Source organism: Aspergillus candidus, assembly GCF_002847045.1.
Source record: "Aspergillus candidus strain CBS 102.13 unplaced genomic scaffold BDW47scaffold_29, whole genome shotgun sequence".
Lineage (NCBI taxonomy): Eukaryota > Fungi > Ascomycota > Eurotiomycetes > Eurotiales > Aspergillaceae > Aspergillus > Aspergillus candidus.
This window is the reverse complement of record NW_020194034.1, coordinates 162,989-188,354: the sequence shown is the minus strand read 5'-3', so window position 1 is coordinate 188,354 and position 25,366 is coordinate 162,989. Positions and strand designations below refer to the sequence as shown.

Here is a 25,366-nt window from a genome sequence, read left to right as displayed (position 1 = left end):
GCACCGCCTACCAATGATGTGCGAGCTGACCTGGGATATTGTTGGGAGGTTATCTAGTTTGTAGTCTGAGGTATGGCAATTGTTGCAGCACTCACTCGGACGTTCATCCTTTTGAGTCTGCCTGTCTGTCGCGGTTTATATACAATCACGCAACCGTAGACAACTATCTCGCAGCATCTTGATCCGGGCAGCAAGAACGACGATCCGCACTGAGAGCAACGGTCCTCCGCCTGGGCCAGTAATTAGGCCCCGAGGATGGACCTGGAGATTGGAATAAAACCAGTAAGTAGTCGTCCTTAGTACACTTGATTACACACCTGCCCGCAGGAGAATAACTGACGAAAACCAAGAATGGCTCCCAGCCTTGATTGAGACATCCAAGATTCTCTACAAGATCTCAGACACCCTCGAAGATTACGACGCAATCGACTATGATGGAGGTAGTCGTATACAACGACTGGCTTGATCCATCTTGGAGATATTGATAAGTACCCAGCGATCAAGCTAGTGGGAGTTTTCGAGGATATATGTCGGGTGGAGAGTAGGAGGGTGCAGCTTGCTACGGATCAGGTTGTGCCCAGGCGTGGTAGTCTGGCTAATCTGCGACCTCTTGATGGTTGACTTGTGGAGAAATGGCTGGAGTGGTGGGCTTTTGGAGTCATAGGATCAGTAGACTTTTGTATTAATTTTCAAATCTCGCAGATAGGCGGGAGGTGTCATGGTCTTGTTCTCTTCTGGAAGAGCAATATGTAGTGTTGTTGCGATTAGGGCCGTTCATTTATGTATATATTTATTTGTTTATTTTGACGTATAACGAACATTTATAAATCTGTAACCAACGAAGCAGAACCCAAAACTCCATGATTCAATGCGCTTCAAACGTCACTAATCTAAATCCGACCATCCGGTCCTATACAAATATGCATATAACCAACTAGATCTACCACCGCCAGATCAAAAAGAAATAAACCGGCAAAACGATCTTCGCCACGCCTATCACAGACCCAACCATTACATCCTTAACGAGAGACAGACCCGGCTTTCGCCGATGGCGAGACGAGTGTACGCCTTTCCATTTGGAGTTATACGCGTCAGCGTCAGCGTCGTCGTTGTAAGACGGGTCAGAGAGGCGGGGGTTGGCGTTCGTGGCGCGGCTAGCTAGGCCGCCGGGGGCGAACGTCGAGCTGGATGTGCTGGAGGAAGGGGATTTGGAGTGCAATGTTTGGCGGGGAGGTTGTTCTTGGAGGGGGAGGATGGGGCTGAAGTTGGGATCCGATTGGGGCGGACGGAGGCCGAGTACAGCGGCGCGGAGGAGCAGGATGATAAGGGTGAATGCGAAGAGGAGGCCGTAGTTGATGAAGATGGTGAGCTGGTCGGGGAGTAGACAGAGGTGGTTTTGCACTGTCGCGGGACCGGCGCGGTCGGTGGTTGGTCTCCCTGTTTCGGGGTCGATGGGGTTCCAGAGGCTGGTGAGGACTAGGCCTGGTTTGCGGACGCCCATCGCCCAGGAGAGACTCTTGACGGTGATTTCTTTAGGCGATCCGCTGAACTCGCGGTGTGCGACTTCGCAGTAGTCGTGGTCGTCGCCGGAGTAGACGTGTACGAGGTTGGGTCCGACTTTGGTGATGATGTCTTTTGTGATCGCTGGGGTCAGCACGTTCTGGTACTGGTAGCCGCCGGCGATGGTGAGTGCGTTCCGGTCGTCCTTTTCGAGGCCCGGCTCCGAGGGGGGATAATGTTCTCGTAAAGGCCCGCATGGCGTGCCGGGCTCGCGGTATAGTGGAACATGGGTGAGGAGGATGGCGGGGAGGCCGGCAATCTCTTTTTTGGAGTGTTGACGGACGGTGGGCTCGGCGATGTTATCCACGATGCGGTGGTCAAATAGGATACCTTCGCTTTCGTTCCGCATCATGCGCAGTCTCTCTGCCTCTGCCCTACCCCGGTGCAAACCCATGTTGTTCAGGAAATCTTCCGCCTCTTTCCAGATCCGTGCGTTCGGTTGCTCGCCGTCTCCCGATCCGACACCCATACTCCCTGTCACCGGGTCCGGCTGATCCATGGCACTCAAGGATACGGTGTCGACGGAGACGAAAGTATGATTCCCAATAACGTCCACACGGTTCCCCTTACCAAAGAAGGCCTGGAACCGATCGCGAACGGGTACCTGAACGCCAGTGCCAAACCCCAGATCATGATTTCCAGGTAAACTAGCCATCATCGTGCGACCTAGCGGATCCTTGGACACCGCGTCACCCTCATTGAACTGGGGGGCGAAGATGCGCATAAAGCGGTGGAATTCACTCTTCCAAAACCCATCTTTGTACTTCTTGTACCGCTCCTCGGGGCTAGAGGTCGTCTCTGTAGCCCACTCCCGACCACCATCGAACAAATCACCCAGAAACAACACCGAGTCGGGACCCAGCCGGCTCGAAATCAAGGAAAACGACCGCCGAAGATACTGGTCCGTGAACTTGACGGTCAGCGTCGACAGAGGCCACGGACGACCGGGGTATGTATGGGGGTCGACGAGCTGCGGATCGGCGACGAAGGCGACATGGTGAGGCGTGGCATCTTGAGGCTAACCAAAAACCACCCGTTAGTCGAGATCGGTGTATAGAATCATCTGACAAAGGATCACTCACCCACTGCTCCCAATTCCCCCACTCGCACGACTCAAGGCTCTCGTGGAAAACAGTCCTCTCACCCCACCACAGCGTAAAAAGCCACAATACAACCAGCGCATTGACAACTGTAAACAAACGACCAGGCAGCGCCCGGAATGACGATTTCATGGCCGCGCGACTCCTAACCCCTTCTTCTCCAGTCGCAGTAACTCGCGTCCGATAAGCGCGCAAATCAACAATCCACTGCGTAGCCCACAGCGGAAGCATCTCTCTTAAAGACTCCCAGGTCGTGGGCTCGGTGAATGAATCTCGGTGGCGGGGGTGGTACGGATTGGCACCGGCGGTGTGAGGGTACGAGTAACTCGGCATGGTGCTGCTATTGCCTCCGCGGCATTGCGGACAGCGTTCAAACGGAGCAAAAAATGACAACGCAAGGGGGGTATCATGCAGGAGAGGGTGATTGACAGGAACAAGACTCCGAACCGATTGGCACGAGCGAGGAATGATCGGGGAAAAGCACGAACGTCAGCATAGTTCAGCCCCTGCTGGGCAGGGAGCAGATCGACCGCCCCTAGTCTAGTGGATTCACCTGAGGCGATCCGCGGAGTAGTCACGTGATGCGTTATCTATGTCTGCCTGAGGTGTCGACCACGGGTGACATGGGATACTCTCCCCCTTTACTCCGTACAAGATATCGTTTACGAGGTTGGTATGTAAAATCATGCAATGGATTGGACTACATATGCCAAAAAAAAAAAATAGGTAACGCCCAAGCCCACCGACCGAATGTCATGCGATGCATCATGAACCATTATGAGGAGGCCCACCATCTAGAACACGTATCATGTCGCAGGAAGAGATAGGATAAATAATACAATAGGAGGGGTATGGATGGGATGATAGCCGAAATAGTGTTTTGAGACAAAAAGACCAATCAACGGGGAAGGGATAGGGATATGAACTAAGCCGGTCTCTTAGGACAGCATTGTCCCCCACGCGCGCATTCATCTCCACACTCCAGGAGGCACGCCTGGGGGTCCGCGTCGCGGATGCTAGCGGCTCGGCTCGGCTGCTTCGGCGCCGGGGAGCCACTGTTGCTGGCGTGAGATGAAGCGGGATTGTTGTCTTCGGCGTCGCTGTCGGGGGCGAATTCTGGCTGGATCGTGGAGGAATGAATCCCGTACGCATGGAGGCAATTGCGCACTTGTCTCGCCAGACGCATGTATCGCTCAGACCCTTCTCCCTTAATCTCAGTGTCCACTTGGATATGGATAGAAGCGACAATCTTGGTATCGCTCAACTGCCAGACGTGCAGATGGTGTGAGCCAAGGACACCAGGCAATCCCTCGATGTCTTCTTTGATGTGATCGATGCTCAACCCGGAAGGCGCGGCTTGCAGAAGGATGCGCGATGCAGCTTTGCAGAGCGGAATGGCGGAGGCGAGGATGATCATGGTGATCACAAGCGAGATGCCCGGGTCCACGTAGAATCGCCACGAGTAGTCGGTCAGCCAAATAATGAGTGCCGAGACGATCACCCCGATGTTCCCCAGGGCGTCACCCATGACATGTAGGAAGACCCCGCGCATGTTGAGGTCATGTGAGTGCCCGTGCTTGTGATCCTTCGGTTTCGGCTGAGCGTGGTTGTGAAACTTGTGGATGTCATCCTCGGTAGCTTCCTCCGACCTCAGCACCGTGTCATCGCTCTCATCGGTATAGTTGGCTGCCCGATCCTGGTGCTGCAGCAGACCAGACCGCTCCGTCGGTTTTGCCCCATCCAACTCGTCCTCTGGCTGGTCAAGGTCCGACTCATATTGTTCGCCAAGGAAACGATTGTTCCGGCTGGCGGCAATAATCTCCTGGCGCAAGGTCGCCGGGTGCACTTGGATGTCCTCCACGCCGAATCCTCGGCTGGTCGCGGTGCTGTATCGGCGACCACGAGTCCGTCCGTCCGAAGACCGGATCCGATGGGCAGGGGAAGTCAAAGATTCGGTTGCGGCGATACCCTCGGGCTTTTTGAAAGAGTCAGACACTTGACTGGAATTAAGTTGTATGGATGGGAGGTCTCACATTGGCAATGGATTTACGCTTATTCGCCAGGGTTGTCGGCTGAGGGGAGGCGAAACCCTGCTCCGCGGTATCCTCGTCGCTGATTGCCTCCTCGATCTCCCCATGTCCGTGGCTGTGGCCATGGCCATGAGAGTGATCGTGAAATAGGACCAGGCCAACGATGTTGGACAGCAAACCCAGGCAGCCGACAATACAGACGAACCGGGGATTCTTCACTTCCTGAGGCTCGAACAAGCGCTGAACCGCCTCCAGGAAGATCGAGACACACAACGCCAACAAGAAGACACCGTTCACCAGAGCACCCAATGTTTCCGCGCGTTGCCACTAGCGAGAGATCCGCGGTCAGTTACGATCCAAGCTGCGAGGGCGGAGTTGATGCTTACCCCATATGTGTACACTTGCGAGGTTGTTTCACGGTTGGCGACTTTGACGGCCCATAAACCAACAAGGAGGGAGAGGACATCGTTGAGCTATGAGGGGTAGATTAGAAAGAGGTTCTTGCAGTCAGGAACGGGAAGGACGGGAACCAGGCGTACCATGTGAAAGGAATCCGCAACGAGGGCCAACGAATGGACGGAATAACCTATGCAACGGTCAGTGGGCATAAACATAGCGACGTGCTCTATAACGAACCAGCAATCAATTCTAGGAGAAAAAATGCAGTATCGATCACCAACAGGATGAGGATCCTGTTGGTCTTGGAGAGACCCATCGTCGGTCAAGTCTGCGGCGCGCCACCGAGCGCGAGTCGCCGCGAAAAAGGAACGATAAGAGAATGGCGGGCTTCTTCAATAGTCGGGATCACGTTCAGTCCAAGCCCGCGACAAGAGCGTATATGCAATAGGAGAGATGAAATCTGTACAACGGGCGAAATGACGAAGAGAGGAATGCCCGTAGAGTTATGGAAGGAGGGGAATGCAGGATCGATAATAAAATGGGATGGATGACCGTGCCAAGGCTGGCAGAAAAAGAAAAAGAAGGCAGGCTAGACTGGGATCAGGCAACGCGGTGAATCAACTACCCGGTCGATCTTTATTCTTCCTACAACTTGCGGCTTTCAATGCCAATTGATCAAAGCATGTCTCAGGTGCTTTACCTTTTAATGCTTGTTACATCTGTTTCAAACTTCTCATAGACTTTCCCATGTGTAGAAGCCAGTGGCGTGGTTAAGGTCAAAGTGGTTACTGCTTACCATGAATACCGGATGCAGCTGCGGCGTCAGCCAAGACTAGGATATTTGTGAGAGGCTAATAGCTAAGTAGGTCTGTTCAAACTATAGACCAGTAAAGATCACATGAACTAAGTTTGAAAACCAAGCTAAAAATGCGAAGATAAAACAAAGAAGTCAAAATTATCATATCAAAAAGGTGTATTAGGTTACAACAGCTGAGGCATGGACGGCAATTTCCTTTGTCTTCTTGATATATGTTGAACAAACAGGCTGGACAGTGGACGGTTTTGGGAGTAGTAGATTAATGCCAGAGCAAAACTGACATATGCTAGGCTTATTTGATGAACCTATTCTATTTCTCAGTTACTGCAAGACTAGTTTACACTGAAGACATCTGCATACATCCTATTCGCGCCAATGTAATGTCTGGAGAATGTCTATATAGTGCCGTCACTTGCCTGATCATTCACCTGGACACCAAACAAGGATGCCAGATGAAGTCAATCAATGCCCCCAGGGCCGGACTTTATAGTAATTATCTATTCCCATGAATCTATAAATCCTCTACACCTCACTATGCACCCTCCAAATGCCCCCTCAAGACGTTCTCCGTCCACTCCCACAACTCCCCCGCCTTCCCCTCATCATAAGCCAACGGAGTCCCTCCCCCCTCTACCCCAACAGGATGATAAAACACCCCAGACCGAGGCTCACCGATCCCATCCACCCTCCCAACCGGCCAAGTCGCCGCCCAAAGCTGTCCCAAAACGCCCTCTTCCACAGGAACCAGCCCAAAAAACATGCCCACCAACCCGCGCAGCGCGCTCTGCACCCTCGGCCACGTCTTCAGCATCTCCCCAAGATTCGTCCTCACAGCCCCAGGATGCAGCGCCACGAACCTCACCCCAGACTCCCCCTCAGGGTAATGCCGCGCCAGCTGCGCCGCATAATGCACATTTGCCAGCTTGCTCAACCCATACCTCGCCATCATGCCCATCATCGGCGGCGCTTCGCCGCGCTCCAGCTCCGCAAATGGGTAGATCACATCTGCAGGAGCAGCGAGTTTCTCCGCGAGGGAGCCAACGATCACCACGCGCGTCTCACCTACCGCCACGTCATCGCGCTGCGCAGTGCGCATTAAAAGTGGTAGTAGAAGCCGGATAAGCAGCGCATGCCCAAGGTGATTCACGCCAAACTGGATCTCGTACCCGTCCTTAGTGGCGCCTTTTGCGCCTAGAACACCCGCATTGGCGATGAGAATGTCGAGCCGTGACTCCTGCGCTTTGATTTTCTCTGCGGCGCGGGCGACGGAGTCCAGGGAGGCGAGGTCGAGATCGAGGAGGGCGATGGGCGCGCAGTTGGGTCCGGCTTTGGTTTGGATATCTTTTAGGGCTGCTTCGGCTTTCGGGCGGGAGCGCGCGGCGAGGTAGATCTTCGCGGGATGGTGTTGGGCGAGGTCTAGGATGGTTTGCTTGCCTAGGCCTTCGGTGGCACCTGTTACGAGGATGACTTTGTCCGTGAGGGCGGGGATGTCGAGCTGGGGGTTGAAAGTCATTGTGATTGTTTTGGCATTGGGGTGGGTTTGAGGGTGTATTGGGAATTGGGGGTTGTTTCAAGGGAGTGCATCTATGATATATAAATCAATGGTATTCTGTCAGCTGTCACCGCCATCATCACCCCGAGTTATTTGCTATAATCAAGCCCTCACATTGATTAGACTGGTTCTATTTACTATCTCCTATGTATCAACATCTTGATATCCTGTCTAAGTTATAAGAGGATCAAGAAATTTTAATATAATCAATCTCCATCTAAGTCGGCCGTTTTCTCATAGCATCTTTGTTGTTTGTTCCGATCGCGAAGTCAGGTATGTAGAGTAAAGGGGAAGAATGTGATACATTATCCTGGACTGGATGTTTGGGGTGGGTTGACGTTGCACAAAAAGCGGCTATTAGATGCGGCCATAAACACCATCATGATTTGACTGTTTGGGTTTCTTTAACCTATCTGCTGTGTGTCGAAATTCATGTATGGTGAAGAGTTTAGGTATTTGATTACCAAGGAAGAACTGTTTTTGAACCCAAAGGATTCCCTATCTTAAGTCGAGATTAGCTATAGTACCAACTATACAATCAATATCAGGATTGATGATATAGTACTGAACACCACCCTACCATAGGACTAGGGAATAAGCGTACCTTGCCAAGATGCTGTCAATCCCTAGCAGTTCATTGATTACTAGCGTGTGGCTTGAATCATACGACCTTAACTGCAATGCATACAGCAACCCATTGATCTTATTATATGGTCACTGGAGTCGTAATTACCCTGAACTCACGTGATTTAAAGTTGCTGGACAAACCGCCAAATGAGGAAAAACGCAAGCATAATAATGGATGTTATTCCGTCGAGATCAAGATAGCTTCAACGGCGGCGATCTTTGCCGAAACAAGGGGGAAGCATGCCAGCTGAAAATAGGATCAGGATTTCTAGGTTGGATGTGTTTTTTTACCCTTTCTAAGTGGGTCGTGTGATTTGGGATGGACGGCCTGACAAACTTTGAAAATGCTCCTCGCACGGTTATGGAAAGGAGGTAGGTAGGTAGGTAGATATCTGCTCAGAGGAATCGTCAATCGTAGGAGAATCCATTTTTGACACGTCCGCTTGCTAGCCAGAGGATTTGACTGGAGATGCCAGGAGTAGACACGTTTCCGGGAACAAGATAGAGAAAGACTATTGATCCCCGAGTCCCAAGGATTTCATACATGCGTATTCGTAGCGCATCCTGCAGCAGACTGTCAATGGGAAATCATTGATCATCGTTTCATGACAGCCCTAGGCCACCCGCGATAGGGCAGCACTGCTTGTGACTGAACACCGACCAGTCAGCCACATCGGAAACCCCATTTTCCGCTAGTCAAGGGTACAGCTAACTACTAAACAACAGCCACGGAACTACTCTGTACTAAAATAACTACTACAGTAGCCTCGGTTTGAACGGACAGCGCACCAACAGCGACGTAGTCACTAACCACATGTGGGGACCGGGATTTCAAATCTGACGCAATTAGGCCGGTCACCGTGCAGATAAAAAGAAGGGCCATTTCCCTCCGGTGTGATTGAGACAGACGAACGGATTTATATTTACAACTCGGTCGGTCGTCATGGGGCTGCCATTCCTTGTCAGCACCCTCGTGGGTGTTGCTGTCCTCTATGTCTTGAAACTCGTGTTGTTCCCTAGACGGGCCCTGGCCCCGCTCCCGCCAGGCCCCAAGGGAAAGCCCATTATAGGGAACTTGGGGGACCTGCCGCCGCCGGGGCAGAAAGATTGGGAGTACTGGGCGGGTTTCAAGAAACTTTATGGTGCGCCGTCCACTGTCCGACCTTTTGGGCGGTACTAACGGTGGATAAACAATGATATGTAGGTCCGATTAGCTCGATCACAATTCTCGGCCAGACAATCATCATGGTCAACGACCGCCAGATGTCCATTGACCTGATGGAGAAGCGCTCGTCGATCAACTCGTCGCGCCCGCGCATGACGTTTGCCGGAGAAATGTGCGTAGACACCATGACTGTCGTGCAAGGGAAAAAAAAAAAAAAAAAAAAGCCAGGCTGACAAGAACGACAGGGTGGGCTGGGATGACACCGTCGTCATGCAGGCGTACTCGGACCGGTTCCGCGCGTATCGCAAAGCGATCCACAAGGCGTTTGGGACGAAGCCGCTTGCGGCGCGCTTCAATTCACTGCAGGATGTTGAGGTTAGGCGGTTTTTGCTGCGGGTTTTGGAGAAGCCGCAGGATTTGGTGCAGCATCTTCGGACGTAGGTTTGACTCTTGCTCTGTGAACTATTGAGTGCGAAATGTTGATGAGCGGATGCAGGGAGGCCGGAGCTGTCATTCTGAAGATTGCGTACGGCTATAACATCGAGCCGCACGGGAGCGATCCTCTAGTCACTCTTGTCAATGATGCGATGGAGGAATTTTCCTTGGCCGCTGCGCCGGGGAAGTGGATCGTTGATACTATCCCTTTCCGTAAGATGCGTTCGCAGTGCTTGACTTGGGATGGGTTGCTGACACCGACCAGTTAAGAATCTCCCGGCATGGCTCCCAGGCATGGGCTTCAAGAAGATTGCCAACGCATGGAGAAAAACACTTATCGAAACGATCGAAAAGCCGTACATCTTTGTCCGGCAACAAATGCGACACGGCAGCTACTCGCCGTCGTATCTCGCTAGCCTGGTAGAAGAAGGGGCGCACAAGTGGACGGCCGACGACGAACTTTTAGCCAAGTGGTCAGCGGGATCTCTGTACACCGGAGGCGCAGACACGGTAGGGCGATACCCCCAGCATGTTGTACCTACCTACCTTACTTAACCACTGACCCATTTGCATAGACGGTTTCCTCTCTCTCCTGCTTCTTCCTCGCCATGGCGCTCAACCCGGATGTTCAGCGCAAGGCCCAACAGGAAATCGACCGCGTTCTCGGCCCGAACAAGCTCCCCTCTTTCGCTGACCGCGAAAACCTCCCTTATATCGACGCCGTCGTCAAGGAGACACTCCGCTGGCACCCCGTCGCCCCAATAGGACTTCCCCACATGACGACTGAAGAGGACATCTACGAAGGCTATCGCATCCCGAAGGGATCGATCATCCTGCCCAACATCTGGTATGCATCCATTTAGCCCTACATACCTTACTCCCTCTTCCAATGACCAATGTTGCTCTCATCTCCGCGAAAACACAAACTAAGCCAAACAAAAGGGAAATGTTCCACGACCCCTCAGCACACGCCAACCCCTCAGCCTTCAACCCCGACCGCTTCCTCGCCACCGAGAACCACACCCCCGAGCTAGATCCACACATAATCGCCTTCGGCTTCGGCCGCCGCATCTGTCCCGCCCGACTTCTCGCCGACAATACCATTTTCCTGAGCATCGCGCAGTCCCTGGCTGTATTTAATATCGCGACGACGGAGGATATCGGCAAACCTGACTTTACAACGGGCGTGGTGAGCCATCCCGCGCCGTATAAAATTGAGATTACGCCGCGGAGTGAGGCGCATGAGGCGCTTGTTCGGGTGATTGAGGTGGAGGCGCCTTGGGAGGAGAGTCATGCGAAAGATATTGATGGGATTGATTTTAAGGCGTAGTTTTGGGCGGATGGGGTGGTGAAGGGGTTGGAGGCGGTATGACCCCCAAATTGAGTGGTGCGTATTTTGGAGCATTGATTGTGATGGTCGCATATGAATTTGTACAAAGATTTTGGGTTATAATTAGCAGCAGGTTAGTGATTGAGATTTAGATCTTCAATATGGGTATCCGAGGGCTTGTCTGTCTTCGCGGGAACGAGCAGGTTGACGGTTGTGTGTATGGATGGCCAAGGAGCTTACATTTCTTTATTCACCGAGTCTAGCGCGACATGACCTACGAAGCGAGTGCTAGAGAACTGTCATCAGTGGGTTTGCCATGAGCCAAAATTAGGGCAAGGCTGGAATAGTACTAGGTACCTAGAGGGGAAAGCGGGGGAAGATATCTAAGTACCTCCAGCCCACTGGAGGCAAACGTAGGAAAGCGACTGTAGTTCAGTTTTCATTTTGACCAGGCTTATTTATCGAGACTATTTGCTAATCATATCCTAAATCTTGATATCAGTACAGTAAAATCTCATCTCTTGTGCTGCGATGACCGTGTTATATTATGATGATTTGATATATTTAATACCATGACTACCTCTACCTCATGCCATCATAATTAGTGCTCCTTTTACTGCGTAGTTATCAAAAGCTACTAGTACGACCCGATGAGGTCCAAGCTTCTCTGTAGAGCATCCAAAAGGCAGTCCCATACCACCAGGCTACACCAAACAGCTCACCGTGGCCGCGTGAATTATGACTGGTCATGATTGAATGCAGTATGACGCCATGGGGTAACCACTTTACACCATACACCGTAAAGACTTGGCAAATGACAGCACTGGCCTGATTTAATATATGAGAGATATAGCTGCGGTTACCACCGTTCATCCAATAAGTGGCTGCCGGAATACGAGCCTGAGGGCGCTTGGACCTGGCCAGATCCAGCTCTGTCATGGTGGGATAGTCGATCTCAGACTGGCAGAACAAAAAATTTCATCTCTGAGGTATAGATCAATATACAAAGAATAAACTTGGTGGAGTCGATCACGGGGTGGAGTCATGGGTCTGGAGTGACGGCTTGGCATCTGGTAGAGCAGCGCCAAGTGATGGTAGCTTGGATGTCATCAACGCTGAGATAGGACATGTCTACAACTGATGTTAAATTTTTGTTGTGTTGCTAGATAATCAGAATATGACTGGTTTTTTATAAAGAACTACTTACGTTGTGAAGCAGTCGCACCTGTATACATCAACCATTTTATTCTCCGGATTCTCCACGTGGGGCCCAACGCACTAGGCCGTTTTCGACCACGACATCGCCGGTCACGTTTCCTACTAGCATCCTTCTGCGCCATCGCTTTTCTTTGTCTTTCTTCCCCTATTCATCTCGTATCTTCTTCGCAGACGGATATCTACTGTTCCATTCTGGTGTCTACGACTGCTTCTCGGATAGTCCGGCGAGGTGGCCATCACGGTAAGCTGCCATCATGTCGTCGTCCGATTCCCACGTCGTTGCGCCTCAGGGCGGCATCCTCGAGGGAGGTAATCCGTCAACATACGATCCCAAAAACCCCATCGTCATATTTATCATCCAGGTATAATTCCCTGCTCGACGTGTTGGTAGCGGAATGTCCAACATCAATAGGCCTCCATCATCATTGTCTTCTGCCGGTTGCTGCACTGGCCCCTCTCCAAGATCCGTCAGCCGCGAGTCATCGCAGAGGTCATCGCCGGCGTGCTGTTAGGCCCCTCGGTATTTGGCCGCATCCCCGGATTTACCGATGCTATCTTCCCCACGGAATCTCTTCCTAATCTGAATCTCGTGGCCAACCTAGGGTTGGTCCTATTTCTATTCCTGGTCGGCCTCGAGACGGACCTGCGCTTTCTGGTCAGTAACTGGCGCGTGGCCGCCAGCGTTTCAGCTGCGGGGATGATCTTACCGTTTGGATTGGGCTGCGCCATCTCCTACGGTCTCTACAATTCTTTCCGCAATGAGCCCGACACGGTTCCGATCAATTTTGGCACCTACCTGCTGTTCATTGGTATTGCCATGGCCATTACGGTAGGTATCGTCCCTTGGGTGTTGTGGTCTGAACTAACCCTGCGTAGGCGTTCCCCGTGCTCTGCCGCATATTGACTGAGCTTAAGCTTCTGAGCACCAACGTCGGGGTCATCGTGCTGTCTGCAGGCGTGGGTAATGACGTCGTGGGATGGGTGCTCCTAGCCCTCTGCGTGGCTCTGGTGAACGCGGGGACTGGCCTGACAGCCTTGTGGGTGTTTTTGGTCTGCGTCGGCTACGTACTGTTTCTGTCGTTTATTTTCCGCCCGGTTTTCTTGCGCTTCCTGCAGAGAACGGGAAGCTTGCAGAAGGGGCCTAGCCAATCCGTCGTGGCGCTGACATTGATGATCGCACTCGCCTCGGCATTCTTCACCCAAGTCATCGGCGTCCACGCCATTTTTGGCGGTTTTCTGATTGGTCTGCTGTGCCCGCACGAGGGTGGCTTCGCCATCAAACTGACTGAAAAGATCGAAGACCTCGTAGCGGCCTTATTCTTGCCACTTTATTTCACGCTGTCCGGGTTACAAACCAACCTGGGGCTGCTGGACAGCGGCCACGTGTGGGGCTACGTTGTGGGGGTGATCGCGATTGCCTTTATTGCAAAGGTCGCCGGTGGTGCGGCTGCGTCGCGACTGTGTGGGTTGCTCTGGCGGGAGAGCTTTTCCATCGGGGTTTTGATGAGCTGCAAGGGATTGGTCGAGCTGATTGTTTTGGTGCGCCTTCCATCCCGATCGATATCACATAGCTAACCAGAGCAGAATATTGGACTACAAGCCAAGATTCTGAGTACGCGGACGTTCACCATGTTCGTCGTCATGGCTCTCGTAACCACATTTGCGACCACTCCATTGACGGTCGCCCTGTACCCGAAATGGTACCAGATCAAAGTTGAACGATGGCGTCGCGGAGAGATTGACTGGGACGGCAACCCCATCCAGAGTGATTCACGCAATGATAGCGTCACCGCGGCCAAAGACCAACTGAAGACGAATGCTGCGCGAAAACTGCTCGTGTACCTTCGACTCGACGGCCTGTCCAGTATCTGCACCCTAGCTGCGCTGCTGGGACCTAGCCGTCTCGACCAGCCACCCACTCCCAAAGTTCATCCCGAGAAGAAGCAAACGTTGTCACCCAGTCCTGATGCGGAAGAGTCGGTTGCGGCGCAGGCGGAGGCAGAGCCCGCCTTGCAGGTGCACGGCGTGCGATTGATGGAACTGACGGATCGCGACTCGAGCGTGATGAAGGTGTCGGAGATCGACGAATACACGCTGTGGGATCCCGTCGTCAACACATTCCGTGCTTTTGGACAGTGGCACGACATCTCTATTCTCGCTGGGGTGGCCGTCGTCCCCGAGTACTCGTACGCAGACACAGTCGTCGGCATGGCACGGGAAGAATCAACGGACCTGTTACTGCTCCCATGGAGCGAAACAGGCACGATGAGCGAGCACCAGAGCGGGCTGGGCATCAACGAAGCCAGCAGATTCGCCAACGGACCATACACTGAATTTGCGTCCAGCGTCCTGAACCAGACGACATGTAACGTTGGTGTCCTCATCGAGCGCAGCACGTACACCCGGCGGCCCACACTCGCCGGCAAGCGGTCCATCAGCGCCATGAGTGTGCGCAGCTCCGTCTGGAACCGCCCCCCTGCCGCCGCACGGTCGCATCACATCGTGCTACCCTTCCTGGGCGGCGAGGATGACCGTTACGCATTGCGCTTCGTACTGCAACTCGCGCAAAACGACCAGGTAACTGCCACTATCGTACACATCGACGTAGCCCAGCAGCGACCGTCATCCATCGATTCCACGACCGGGCCCAGCGATGGCAGCAAAGAAAGCCCCAAGTCGCCCGCAACACAAGGTGGTATAACCACCGCAGAGGTCGAGTCGTCCGACGCCACATTCTTCACGACCCTGCGGGACTCGCTTCCTGAACTCCTTGCGTCACGCGTTGTCTTCAAGCGCGTGGCGCCCAACACATCTGACACCGACGTCGTCAAGTTCGCCACCACTACCGTGAAAGACGAACTCAGCCAATCTCCCCACAAAGCCGGGAACCTGGTGGTCGTGGGCCGCCAGAATAACCGGGTCAATGGAGCATCGGGACAGGGTTCGCAGGAGGAGGTCGGCACGATTACGGGACAGGCGTTGGGCGTGCTGGCACAGGCGATGGTGCAGTCGGAGAATCGGATCGTTGGCAATATTTTGGTTCTTCAAGCTGGGCGGCCAGGCGAGGATCGATAGATTTTTCGACTAGTAACGGTGATGACTTATGCGTTTGGAGAATTATTCTATCAGCGACAGCCGCAGAATGAGTGAGCATTGGATATATTCATCATCTAACTATCTTCAAACTAAAAAAGCGAGATCAGAAGCGAACTGAGATATGATAGTCAGCGGAGAATACCTGCCTCCAGGCAGAGAAGAAGCATCTCGACGTGACGACTCTCTGTATCTGTGTCTACAAAGGGGCCGATAGCAACTTACAACCACGGAGAATATAATATCGATTGTATAGTCTAGTGAGAATTATGTTGGAAACAGCATAAAATGCAAACGTCCCCGCAGCACACTCCTACCTATCAGCCACCCAGAAGGGTCCCTGTTCTCTACCAAAGAGAAAGTGCTCTCGGAATGCCGATCCGGTGAGAAGTACCCCTGCTATGGATAGGCTTCACCTTGCTAACCTACAAAACAGCTACAGGAACTAGCCAGCATTACTAAGGAGATCTATACGATATGTCACAGAGTCACAGGGGGGATCGGCCATGTTACTGGCTATACGAACCCCACACTACCTGCTAGAGCCTGGGCAGACCCAGGGCCAGAACCTCGTCGTTCCACCCCCTGGCTAATGAACGGGACAGTGCGTGGGCAGGGGGATATCCTGGAAGACTATAGCTCGGTAGTTCTCGAGTAATCATTCCCGTGTTATTTGTTGCGAAGAGACTTTCGGGAGAGCCAGGGGGGGAATAAAGCACGGTACCATGTGGAACCACTCATCCGGTCAAAGATTCTTGGAGGACTCAATAATTGCATCGTATGTCTCTGAATAGACCGCTGTTTCTGCTTACATACCGCGGTATATGTGTCGGATTTTCCATGGCCTAGGTTCATTGCGTGATAGATCGGCTAATTTGTTCAGGAAGATGTCCTGCGGCATACTTCGGCTCGGACTACTTCGCTGATTATGTGGGAGGAAATAACTACCTTGTCACTCCTGATCTGGCCATTCTTCGAACCGGCGGGCGACCATCGTTCCGTGGCGAAATTGACCAGACCCGTCCGGCCCCTCACAAAGTGATTGTCAAGCCGAGTCGACTCTCTCGCGTGGCTGAGACAGTCCAGATACATTCGGAATCTTAAACCGAAAGTACCCATATAGCGAGAGGGGAAGCTGGCGCTTCATTTCCACAGATTGGCTAGTTGAGTGATAACTCTAGTTTGGTCGAATTCCGGTGGGGGGAGGGAGAACAGGGGCATTGTTGGAAGTTGGAACACGGCTTATCGCACCACGGAACGATTAATAAGGTCGATATAGGGTTATCAAACCCGTTCCTGAAGCATCCTGGTTGATATACCCCCCAGAGTGGATAGACCTCGACCGGTGGAAATGACCAGCGCATGCAGATCCAATCAGCGCGCCACGACATACTCCGGCCAGACCCAAGCTCCTGTCTGCTAACTTGTTTCAGACCGGAGCTTTCGGTTGAATATCGGTGGAGGCGCCGCAGAATGGAGTCTGTCGCTCCTTTTTGGGTGCACTTTGCAAGCCGCTAACCTGGTGGAGAGGTTTCAGAGGGAGGAGCACATGTTGTGATATCCCAGTGATGAGCAGGGAACCGGTAGTGCATACAAAACAGTCGCGTGAAACAGAGGCAAGCCGTTGCTCCAACGGGTGAAATAATAGGTCGATCGAGGCCCACCTGTGGATCGCCGGGTAAATAGAAGCGCGTGGGAGTGGACGAAGCCAAGAAATGTCATTTTCTAGATGAAACCGCTAGCATGGGAGCGTTTTCTTGGCAGTGCTTTCATTTCGAGCCATCTTCTACACCGGTCAACCGAGTTTCTGGATGGATGTATATCGGACGGGTGGTGGTGGAGTATATAAGTCTGTTCCAGGTCCGTCGTTGCAGGATTAACTATCTTTATTTTCTGTTAACCAGCCTGGATTGCTGAGCATTCTTCTCTTCTTTCTTTTTCCGTCACTCTTTACACTCTCTTTCATACTCCCCACACTCATTTCTTCAAAATGAAGTCCTCCTTTGGCCTCCTCGCTCTGGCAGCGGCTGCCAAACTGGTCAACGCCCACACCACCGTCTTCGCCGTGTTCATCAACGACGAGGACCAGGGCCTGGGTAACTCCGCCGAGGGCTACATCCGCTCGCCGCCCAGCAACAGCCCCGTCACAGACGTCACCTCGAAGGACATGACCTGCAACGTCGGCGGCGACAAGGCCGCCGCGAAGACCCTGCCCGTCAAGGCCGGCGACAAGGTCACCTTCGAGTGGCACCACGACAAGCGCGACGCCTCGGACGACGTCATCGCCTCGTCGCATTTGGGCCCCGTCATGGTCTACATGGCCCCCACCAAGAAGGGCTCCGCCGGCGACGGCTGGGTCAAGATCGCCGAAGAAGGCTACACCGACGGCGTCTGGGCCGTCGACACCCTCATCAAGAACAAGGGCAAGCACTCCGTCACCGTCCCCGACGTCCCCGCCGGCGACTACCTTTTCCGCCCCGAGATCATTGGCCTCCACGAGGGTAACCGCGAGGGCGGCGCCCAGTTCTACATGGAGTGCGTCCAGCTCAAGGTCACCTCCGACGGCGCTAGCACCCTCCCCGAGGGCGTCTCCATCCCCGGCGCCTACAAGGCCAACGACGAGGGCATCCTCTTCGACATCTACGGCGACATCAAGGACTACCCCATCCCCGGCCCCGCCGTCTGGGACGGCGCCGACGCGGGTGGCGACAAGGCCCCCAAGCCTACTGCCGCTCCCACCTCTTCCAGCTCTGAGGCCACCCCCGCCCCTACCACCTCCGATGCTGCTCCCGCTCCCACCGACGCCGCTCCCACCGACGCTCCCGCCCCGCCTGCCCCTACCACCTTCGCTACCAGCACGAAGCCCACTGCTGCTCCTCCCAGCACTACTGCTCCCGCTGAGGGCGGCGCCGTTTCCATCTACGAGCGCTGCGGCGGCATCGGCTACACTGGCAGCGCCAGCTGCGCCAGCGGCCTCAAGTGCCAGAAGTGGAACGAGTACTACCACCAGTGTGTGCAGGCTTAGATGGGCTTGCCTCCGGATGGATGCGTTGAAGGTGGTGGATCGGCGTTGTGCATAGACCGACCATAGATGGTGGATTGTGTGTGTATTTATATTTTTTTGATATATATTTTCCAAATTCCATGTGGATTGATACTTGGTGGATGCTTTTGCTTTCCTTGTAGGTTCTTAGGATGATGAGTGTAGGGTAGACTGATGGTGCTGCTATGGCCGGTTTGATAAATAGGAGTTAGGGCTTTGTCGTGCTGGAGAAGTAACTTCACTAGTAGGCACCTGAATATCATGCTCATCCTTTTACATGATATGGTGTCTTATCGTTGATATGTCTAGTTTCGGGGCTCAAAAATTCCACGGCGTTTTTTGTTGTCCGGGTCATTTCTATACGTTTGGGGTATGATACTACGGTATGTAGGCTATCTATCTCAGGCATCTATTATATGGGTGGTTGAGCGTGTCAGCTGACTGCACCGTTGCATATTCTGCAGGTTCATCTTTCCTTCTTTCCTTCTCACATATCGCTGTGATCGTGGATCTGATGCCCATGGCTTGTGGATTCCATTGGGAATTTCACTTGGAATGCTCTTATAACCCTTGTAAGAATAAACCCTCCATGTTTTTATCGTTCGGTCAATTTCGCCCGATGAGAATATGCTCTATTCGAGGTTATTTGGCTAGGCTGCTGGTGAATCTCCCCAACCTGCACAAATATAGGCCATGAGTTGACCATTTCCTCTCATTCAAATAGGTAATGAATGGATACTTCGACTGGGTTTACTTTCAGTCCAGGCGTATCTATGGCTGGGCGGGAATGAGGCGATCTATTAGTTAGGCTCTATACTGAGGATACTCCTAAACACCCGAGACGAACCATGGAACCGCGAGATCAATTCAGATGGGTGTAAACATGCCTTCTGACTAATGGACCTCCCGATGATATGATCCAAATCGATGGGCCGACCATCCGCATAGTGACATCACCAGTTCAATCTTCTACACATCGGATCTCCCCACACAATTGGCACAATGCCCCGTTTCCAACAACCTCCACCACAATCATCATGTCGGAAGCTATCACTACGGAGGATTGGCCGGAGATGCAGCCGCAACCGGAGACGCGTCGGCATTCTCTGCGCGACCACCTGAACACAGGGGTGCGGGTGCTGGGTATACCTCTCTCCTCGATCCCCGACGGCGAGCACCGCTAACAGGACGCATCTGACCCCTGCAGAGGACGGCCGACTGGATATCAAATTCCACGAGCGCAAACCTTTCATCACCCGACTGGCCAGTCATCTCCAAGCGCTGCCCCCTGAGCCGACCGCCGGCGATCGACGTCCGTCCGTCATCGCACCCCCCGGCGAAGAAGAGCGTTGCCCGCTGCGCCTCAACATCGTCGTCCAAGTGGTCGGGTCGCGCGGCGATGTCCAGCCCTTCATTGCGCTAGGCAAGATGCTCAAGAAATGCGGCCACCGCGTGCGCCTCGCCACCCACCTCGCCTTCCGCGATTCCATCCTCGATCAGGGTCTCGAATTCTTCAACATAGGTGGCGACCCCGCAGAGCTCATGGCCTTTATGGTCAAGAACGAGGGCCTGATTCCCAGTATGGACACACTCCGCAGCGGAGCCATCCCCAAGCGTCGTCGCGAGATGAAAGCTATCTTCTCTGGCTGCTGGCGCAGCTGCTACGAAACGGGTGACGGCACCGGTCTGCATCATATCCCCGAGGATCCGTGGAGCGATACGGTGGACTACCGGTTGAAGCCATTCGTCGCAGACGCCATCATCGCCAACCCACCGAGCTTTGCCCATTTGAGTTGCGCGGAGAAGTTGGGTGTACCTCTTAATATGATGTTCACGTATGTTTCTTTCTTTTTTTCGTCTCTACTAGGGCAGGGTTGATAAGTGCAGAATGCCATGGACTCCGACGCAATCGTTCCCCCACCCCCTCGCGAACATTATCCGGTCACGAAGCTCCAAACCCTCGGCGGCGAATTTTGCTTCTTACGCTGTTGTGGAGATCATGATGTGGGAGGGTTTAGGAGATCTCATCAATAAGTTCCGCACGCGTGAGCTTGGTCTTGATCCGCTCGACGCCATCCGAGCCCCAAGTATCTCGCAACGCCTGGACATTCCCTACACGTATTTCTGGTAAGTCCTTCCTCATTCTTTGGTTGGCCCCATCCCTCGTTCCGACTAAGGAAGCCAAAAAGAAAGAAATCAATAAATAAACAAATATATATGTACAAGGTCTCCCGCCCTCCTCCCCAAGCCCGCCGACTGGGCCAGCGGCATTGATATCTGCGGTTTCTGCTTCCTCGACCGCGCCAGCACATACACTCCCCCGGCCGACCTCCAGGCCTTCATCGATGCTGGCGATCCGCCCATATACGTCGGTTTCGGGTCCATCGTGGTCGACAACCCACGCCGGCTCACCGAGATCGTTTTCGATGCAATTGCGCAGGCGGGCGTGCGCGCCATCGTCTCCGCAGGATGGGGTAACATCGGTAGCGGCGCTACATCCATCCCGTCCAACATCCACATGATCGGGCGCTGTCCCCATGACTGGCTGTTCCAGCACGTCTCGAGCGTCGTACACCACGGCGGCGCTGGCACGACCGCCGCAGGGCTCGTGCTGGGTCGGCCAACGATTGTCGTCCCTTTCTTCGGCGACCAGCCGTTTTGGGGCTCGATTGTGGCGCGTGCCGGCGCGGGCCCGAAGCCATTGCCATACAAGTCGCTCACGTCAGCGAACCTGGCGGAGGCTCTGCGCCAGACTTATTGCCCCGAGATGCGGCGCAAGGCAGCGGATATTGGCGAAATGATGCGCAAGGAAAAGGGTGTGTGCAATGCCGCTTGTAGTTTCCATCGCCATCTGAAACTGGATCGGCTGTGTTGTGATGTCTGTCCTGATCGGCCGGCCGTGTGGTGGATCAAGCGCTCGCGGATTCGATTGAGTACATTTGCGGCTGCAGTGCTGGTAGAGACGGGATTGTTGAAATCGCATCACATTGTTCTGTATGTCCTTTCCCCAGCCGCCCTTTGACTTGAAAACCGTGCTCAGAATCTAGTTACCGCTCCCAGGAATACGACACCACGCGCAATCCCAGGGGCCCTCTCTCCGCCGGCGCGGAGGTCCTCTACGGCGTCGTGAGTGACTTCATCGCAGGGGTTGCAGGCGTACCCGGCGATGTCTCCGATATGATTGAACACCACCACGCCCACCATGAGCATCGACACCGACACGGTTTCAACTGGCTCAAACGCAAGGCTAATCGCGAAAACAATGGAGACGAGACCCCTAATCAAGGGTCTGACGATTCCGGCGTTGGTAACGGTGTTACCCAGGCCACCACACCGCGCCAACCCAACGATGCGGATGCCGAGCACGCCGCCTCCGACGGTGACAGCACATACGCCTCCGCAGAGGAGGAACAACCGCAACACCAAGAGCCACAGGACAATGGAAACAGCAGCCCGTCAGTATCAACGAGTACCAGGCTCAACGACGAGAACGAGGACGACGACGAAAGCAGCGAAGCCTCGAAGTCCACGTTCGAGGGTGAGGCCCTTGACTTGGAAAGAACGATAACTCGACGGCGGGAAAAAGAAGAGAGGGGGCGGTCGCGCAAGTATTTCCAGGAGCAGGGGTACCGCGCCCGACGCATGGGGAAGCACATTCTTAACTGGACGATCACGATCCCGACGGACTTGACACTGAGCCTGTCGAAGGGGTTTCACAATGCCCCACGTCTGTACCACGATACAACGGTAGAGGATTTGCCGAAGGTGATGGGGTGGCGGAGTGGGTTTCGAGCGGCGGGGATTGTACGTCTTTCACACCTTCTCTTCGTTTCCCCTTTGCTTCTTCGTTTAGTTAGGTTCGAATTATGGTTAACATCACTGACGTGTCAGGAATTCACACGTGGGTTCTACCACGGCATCACAGGCGTTGTGCTTCAACCACAGCAAGGTTTCCGCGACTCTGGCGGTGGGGGACTCTGCAAAGGGGTCGGGAAGGGCATAGGGGGATTCTTCCTCAAACCTGCTGCAGGTGGGTTCTCGCATGATTCTGAGACAGCTACAGCTACTCCATCTGAGCGAGACTATTCTGACGACTCCAGGGATGTGGGGCCTGGCGGGCTATCCCCTCGACGGACTGCACAAGTCGCTGCGGAATTCGCTATCCCGGAGCAAAACGCACGATATCGTTGCCTCGCGCATCTCACAGGGCTTGCAGGAGATGTGTCTTGCGTCGACGGATGAACGGGCGGAGGTGATTCGGCGCTGGCATGCGTTGCTGGACAGGAAGGGGTTGGATTCGAATGGGATGCCATTGCGAGAGGAATCATGAGGTTTTTCGTTATAGAGTTGCTTGATGTCCTTTTTGTTTGTACATTACCCATTCAGCGATATATTTAATCTAGTGGTTTGGTCGTATCCAGCGACGACATTAGATATGGCCTTCGTGGCGGTGCAGACTAACACTGCAGGAGGCTAGCACATGCAGCACTAGATCCGGTTTCTCTGATAAATATGGTTCCTCTTCCTCTTCCCCTCTCTTCCCCTGTGCAACACTCGTTCTTCACATCGTCAACCTCATCATGTCCTACCCCTATCCCTCCTATCCACCTCAACAGGGCTATCCAACCGTCTACCCTCCCACCCAACCTCCACCGCACCAGTCTTCACAGCATCACCACCAGCAACCGCCGCCCCACCAGCCAAACTACAGCACCAGCAGAGCTCCACCCCCGCACGGATATCCCCCACAAGTCCAACACCAACAGCAGCCACAACAACAACACCAACAACATCAACAACATCAACAACCAATTCAACACCACGACCAACATGGACCTCCAGCTTCAGCTCCCCACAACCCGGCATCCTATCCCCCCCGAAACCCCGCCTACGGTCACCCCCACCAGCCCTACACCCAACAGCCCCGACCCCCCAGCGGCCCCAGCACCTACCGATCGCCAATGCCTCCGGCCGTCTCAACAGCCCCCTCTCTCGGCTACGACCCGGACCAGCGCGCGCCCGGCGACGCAACCCACGAAGCGGACGCCCTCCACGAGGCCCTAAAAGCATACCCCACAACAGACGCGACCACCCTCATCCGCATCCTCGCGGGGCCCGACCCCCTCGAAATGGCCCTCATCAGAGACACCTACGCTTCCCGCCACGGGCGCAGCCTCACCAAGGACATCCTATCCCAAACAACAGGCCCCCTAGCAGCGACACTCGCAGCACTCGCCGACGGCCCCCTCGATCAGGACCTCACACACCTCCACGACGGCGTCATCGTCAACAATAACAGCAACAGTACCAACGCAGACACATCAGCTCTCACAGACGTGCTCATCGGGCGCAGCAACGCCGACCTCCGCGCAATCAAATACGCCTACGTCAACAAGTACGGCACCGCACTAGTCGACACAATCCGCAGCAGCGGCGGACCTGCCGGACCATTCTTCGCGCAGCTGTTGGGGGCAAGTCGGCCCGAGAACGCAGCGTTCTTCGACCAGACCGCGGTGGAAGACGACGTGCGCGCGCTGCACGCGGCGCTGCTGGCCGCGGATGAAGTCAGCGTCGGCGAGCTGTTCCTCGCTGCGTCGGATGCGAGGCTTGCGGCTGTGGCGACTGCTTTTGAGGCGCGGTACCAGGTGGGGTTGGCGGCTGCTGTGTGGGAGAGTGGGTTTGCGGCGGCTGTGAAGGAGGTGTTGAGGGCGATGGTGGCGCATGCGGTTGATCCTGTGTTGCGGGATGCGAACCGCTTGGCGAGGGTTGGTGGGGGGGACTCGGTGGGGGCGGGGGTGGATGCGAAGGCGTTGGTGTATTGGGTTGTAAGGTTGCATTGGAATAAGCCGTATTTTGAGGAAGTTAAGGCTTGTTTGGTGAGGTTGTTGGGGGGCGATTTTGGGAGGCAGATTAGGAAGTGTTATCCTTCGGGGGATGGGCAGGTTGTGTTGTTGGCTGTTTGGGGGTGATTTTTTTTCTTTCTTTTCTTTACTCTCTTTTTCTGTTCACTTTTTCTTTTAAAACTGTTCTGTCTTCCGTTCTGTATTTTGTTCTGTTTTATCATAGTTTATTGTTCTTCGACTACCTTGTAACGCAGACGATGCACGTAATGATATCAACCTTTGATCCATGTCTACTGCCTCATCTCATCCCACGGGGAACAAGATGATTTAATGACCCGATGGTTTGAAATATGTTACACCGTCGCCTATGCCAAGCGAGCAGCCTCACTATCAAGCATTTCCCTCAATTGGGTATCTGGGAACCATCCCCTGGATATAAAGCCTCCGTCACCGAAGCCAAAGCAAGAACACACCACATCAACTTACCATAAACCACCTCAACACAAACTAGAAAAGGAGAGAAAGAAAATGCATTTAACCCCCCTCCTCAGCATCCTCCTCACCCTCCTCCTCCACCTCCACCCCACCACCGCAAAAGCAATCGACATCAACAAAGACATCCCCATCCACCCGCAAGCCGACATCTCAACCGTCATCAACGACCTGCACACCCTCGCCACAGACCTCTCTGCCCTCACCACAGCCGTCAACAACTTCTCCGGCGGCATCCTCAACGCCCTCGACGTCCAGCGGAAGGAATCTGCTGTCGAGAGCAGCCTGACCCAGTGCACTACCGACGTTGACGCCATCGCTGCGTTTTCCATTGCCGATAGTGCGACGATCACGAGCTTGGTGCTGGGATTGCAGCCGAATATTAGGAGTGCGTTGGATGGGATTGTTACTAAGGTTTGTCCATATCCCTCCCTTCTTTCTTTCTTTCCTCTTATATACATGTATGCGTGTGAATGGGTATAAATGAAATAAAATATAATTAGAAACCCCACTTCGTCAACCTCGGAGTCAACAATCTCGTCGCGGCAGATATCGGCTCCCTGCACGGCAAGACAGGCACGCTATCGCTAGCACTGCAGCGCAAGGCGTCGTCTGCGGATCGGAAGACTCTTTTCGATACGATGAAGGATTTGGACGCTGGA

At 53.8% G+C, this 25,366-nt stretch overlaps 8 protein-coding genes across 8 annotated transcripts; 5 read left to right on the top strand and 3 right to left on the bottom strand.

Annotated features, from left to right (window-relative positions):
* Positions 1-859: 859 nt before the first annotated feature.
* BDW47DRAFT_107463 (putative manganese ion homeostasis (Fr)) lies at positions 860-3,125 on the bottom strand. Its single transcript, XM_024813016.1, has 2 exons — positions 2,643-3,125; positions 860-2,578 (listed from the first exon to the last, which is right to left on the bottom strand). Exons 1-2 carry the CDS (start codon positions 2,991-2,993, stop codon positions 941-943), a joined length of 1,989 nt encoding a protein of 662 aa, XP_024671158.1. The 5' UTR covers positions 2,994-3,125; the 3' UTR covers positions 860-940.
* A 212-nt stretch (positions 3,126-3,337) lies between these two features.
* BDW47DRAFT_107462 (cation diffusion facilitator family transporter) lies at positions 3,338-5,780 on the bottom strand. The gene is made up of 5 exons (XM_024813015.1): positions 5,327-5,780; positions 5,230-5,276; positions 5,077-5,163; positions 4,694-5,017; positions 3,338-4,635 (listed from the first exon to the last, which is right to left on the bottom strand). The coding sequence occupies exons 1-5, from the start codon at positions 5,403-5,405 to the stop codon at positions 3,586-3,588; spliced, it is 1,587 nt and encodes a 528-aa protein (XP_024671157.1). The 5' UTR covers positions 5,406-5,780; the 3' UTR covers positions 3,338-3,585.
* A 658-nt stretch (positions 5,781-6,438) lies between these two features.
* On the bottom strand, positions 6,439-7,419 carry BDW47DRAFT_126601 (NAD(P)-binding protein; the record flags this gene model as incomplete). Its single annotated transcript, XM_024816579.1, has 1 exon — positions 6,439-7,419. The coding sequence occupies one exon, from the start codon at positions 7,417-7,419 to the stop codon at positions 6,439-6,441; it is 981 nt and encodes a 326-aa protein (XP_024671156.1).
* Positions 7,420-8,926: 1,507 nt separating this feature from the next.
* BDW47DRAFT_40241 (cytochrome P450) lies at positions 8,927-11,362 on the top strand. Its single transcript, XM_024818937.1, has 7 exons — positions 8,927-9,227; positions 9,290-9,422; positions 9,496-9,687; positions 9,747-9,898; positions 9,951-10,195; positions 10,261-10,532; positions 10,628-11,362. The coding sequence occupies exons 1-7, from the start codon at positions 9,029-9,031 to the stop codon at positions 11,013-11,015; spliced, it is 1,581 nt and encodes a 526-aa protein (XP_024671155.1). The 5' UTR covers positions 8,927-9,028; the 3' UTR covers positions 11,016-11,362.
* An 865-nt stretch (positions 11,363-12,227) lies between these two features.
* BDW47DRAFT_107455 (Kha1p) lies at positions 12,228-15,517 on the top strand. Its single transcript, XM_024813014.1, has 4 exons — positions 12,228-12,595; positions 12,646-13,062; positions 13,110-13,772; positions 13,818-15,517. Exons 1-4 carry the CDS (start codon positions 12,488-12,490, stop codon positions 15,306-15,308), a joined length of 2,679 nt encoding a protein of 892 aa, XP_024671154.1. The 5' UTR covers positions 12,228-12,487; the 3' UTR covers positions 15,309-15,517.
* Positions 15,518-17,316: 1,799 nt separating this feature from the next.
* Positions 17,317-18,351, top strand: eglD (putative endoglucanase; the record flags this gene model as incomplete). Its single annotated transcript, XM_024815181.1, has 1 exon — positions 17,317-18,351. The coding sequence occupies one exon, from the start codon at positions 17,317-17,319 to the stop codon at positions 18,349-18,351; it is 1,035 nt and encodes a 344-aa protein (XP_024671153.1).
* Positions 18,352-19,406: 1,055 nt separating this feature from the next.
* BDW47DRAFT_118225 (putative UDP-glucose,sterol transferase) lies at positions 19,407-22,699 on the top strand (the record flags this gene model as incomplete). Its single annotated transcript, XM_024815180.1, has 7 exons — positions 19,407-19,512; positions 19,577-20,204; positions 20,257-20,496; positions 20,596-21,363; positions 21,417-22,173; positions 22,261-22,399; positions 22,470-22,699. The coding sequence occupies 7 exons, from the start codon at positions 19,407-19,409 to the stop codon at positions 22,697-22,699; spliced, it is 2,868 nt and encodes a 955-aa protein (XP_024671152.1).
* A 248-nt stretch (positions 22,700-22,947) lies between these two features.
* Positions 22,948-24,475, top strand: BDW47DRAFT_107445 (uncharacterized protein; the record flags this gene model as incomplete). The annotated part of the gene is made up of 1 exon (XM_024813013.1): positions 22,948-24,475. A coding segment is annotated over one exon (1,391 nt), but the record flags the coding sequence as incomplete, so codon positions are not given.
* Positions 24,476-25,366: the final 891 nt, after the last annotated feature.

What these genes read in the sequence shown, in the direction of transcription:
- BDW47DRAFT_107463 (XM_024813016.1), bottom strand. Translation starts at nt 2,993, where the DNA reads ATGCCGAGTTACTCGTACCCTCACACCGCCGGTGCCAATCCGTACCAC. An exon ending in GGGGGAATTGGGAGCAGTGG is followed by an intron (nt 2,579 to 2,642) that starts GTGAGTGATCCT and finishes GTTTTTGGTTAG; the next exon opens with CCTCAAGATGCCACGCCTCA.
- BDW47DRAFT_107462 (XM_024813015.1), bottom strand. Translation starts at nt 5,405, where the DNA reads ATGGGTCTCTCCAAGACCAACAGGATCCTCATCCTGTTGGTGATCGAT. An exon ending in TCTCCTAGAATTGATTGCTG is followed by an intron (nt 5,277 to 5,326) that starts GTTCGTTATAGA and finishes ACCGTTGCATAG; the next exon opens with GTTATTCCGTCCATTCGTTG. An exon ending in TTGCGGATTCCTTTCACATG is followed by an intron (nt 5,164 to 5,229) that starts GTACGCCTGGTT and finishes TACCCCTCATAG; the next exon opens with CTCAACGATGTCCTCTCCCT.
- BDW47DRAFT_40241 (XM_024818937.1), top strand. Translation starts at nt 9,029, where the DNA reads ATGGGGCTGCCATTCCTTGTCAGCACCCTCGTGGGTGTTGCTGTCCTC. An exon ending in GGGTTTCAAGAAACTTTATG is followed by an intron (nt 9,228 to 9,289) that starts GTGCGCCGTCCA and finishes AATGATATGTAG; the next exon opens with GTCCGATTAGCTCGATCACA. An exon ending in CGTTGATACTATCCCTTTCC is followed by an intron (nt 9,899 to 9,950) that starts GTAAGATGCGTT and finishes GACACCGACCAG; the next exon opens with TTAAGAATCTCCCGGCATGG.
- BDW47DRAFT_107455 (XM_024813014.1), top strand. Translation starts at nt 12,488, where the DNA reads ATGTCGTCGTCCGATTCCCACGTCGTTGCGCCTCAGGGCGGCATCCTC. An exon ending in GTATTGCCATGGCCATTACG is followed by an intron (nt 13,063 to 13,109) that starts GTAGGTATCGTC and finishes AACCCTGCGTAG; the next exon opens with GCGTTCCCCGTGCTCTGCCG. An exon ending in TGGTCGAGCTGATTGTTTTG is followed by an intron (nt 13,773 to 13,817) that starts GTGCGCCTTCCA and finishes TAACCAGAGCAG; the next exon opens with AATATTGGACTACAAGCCAA.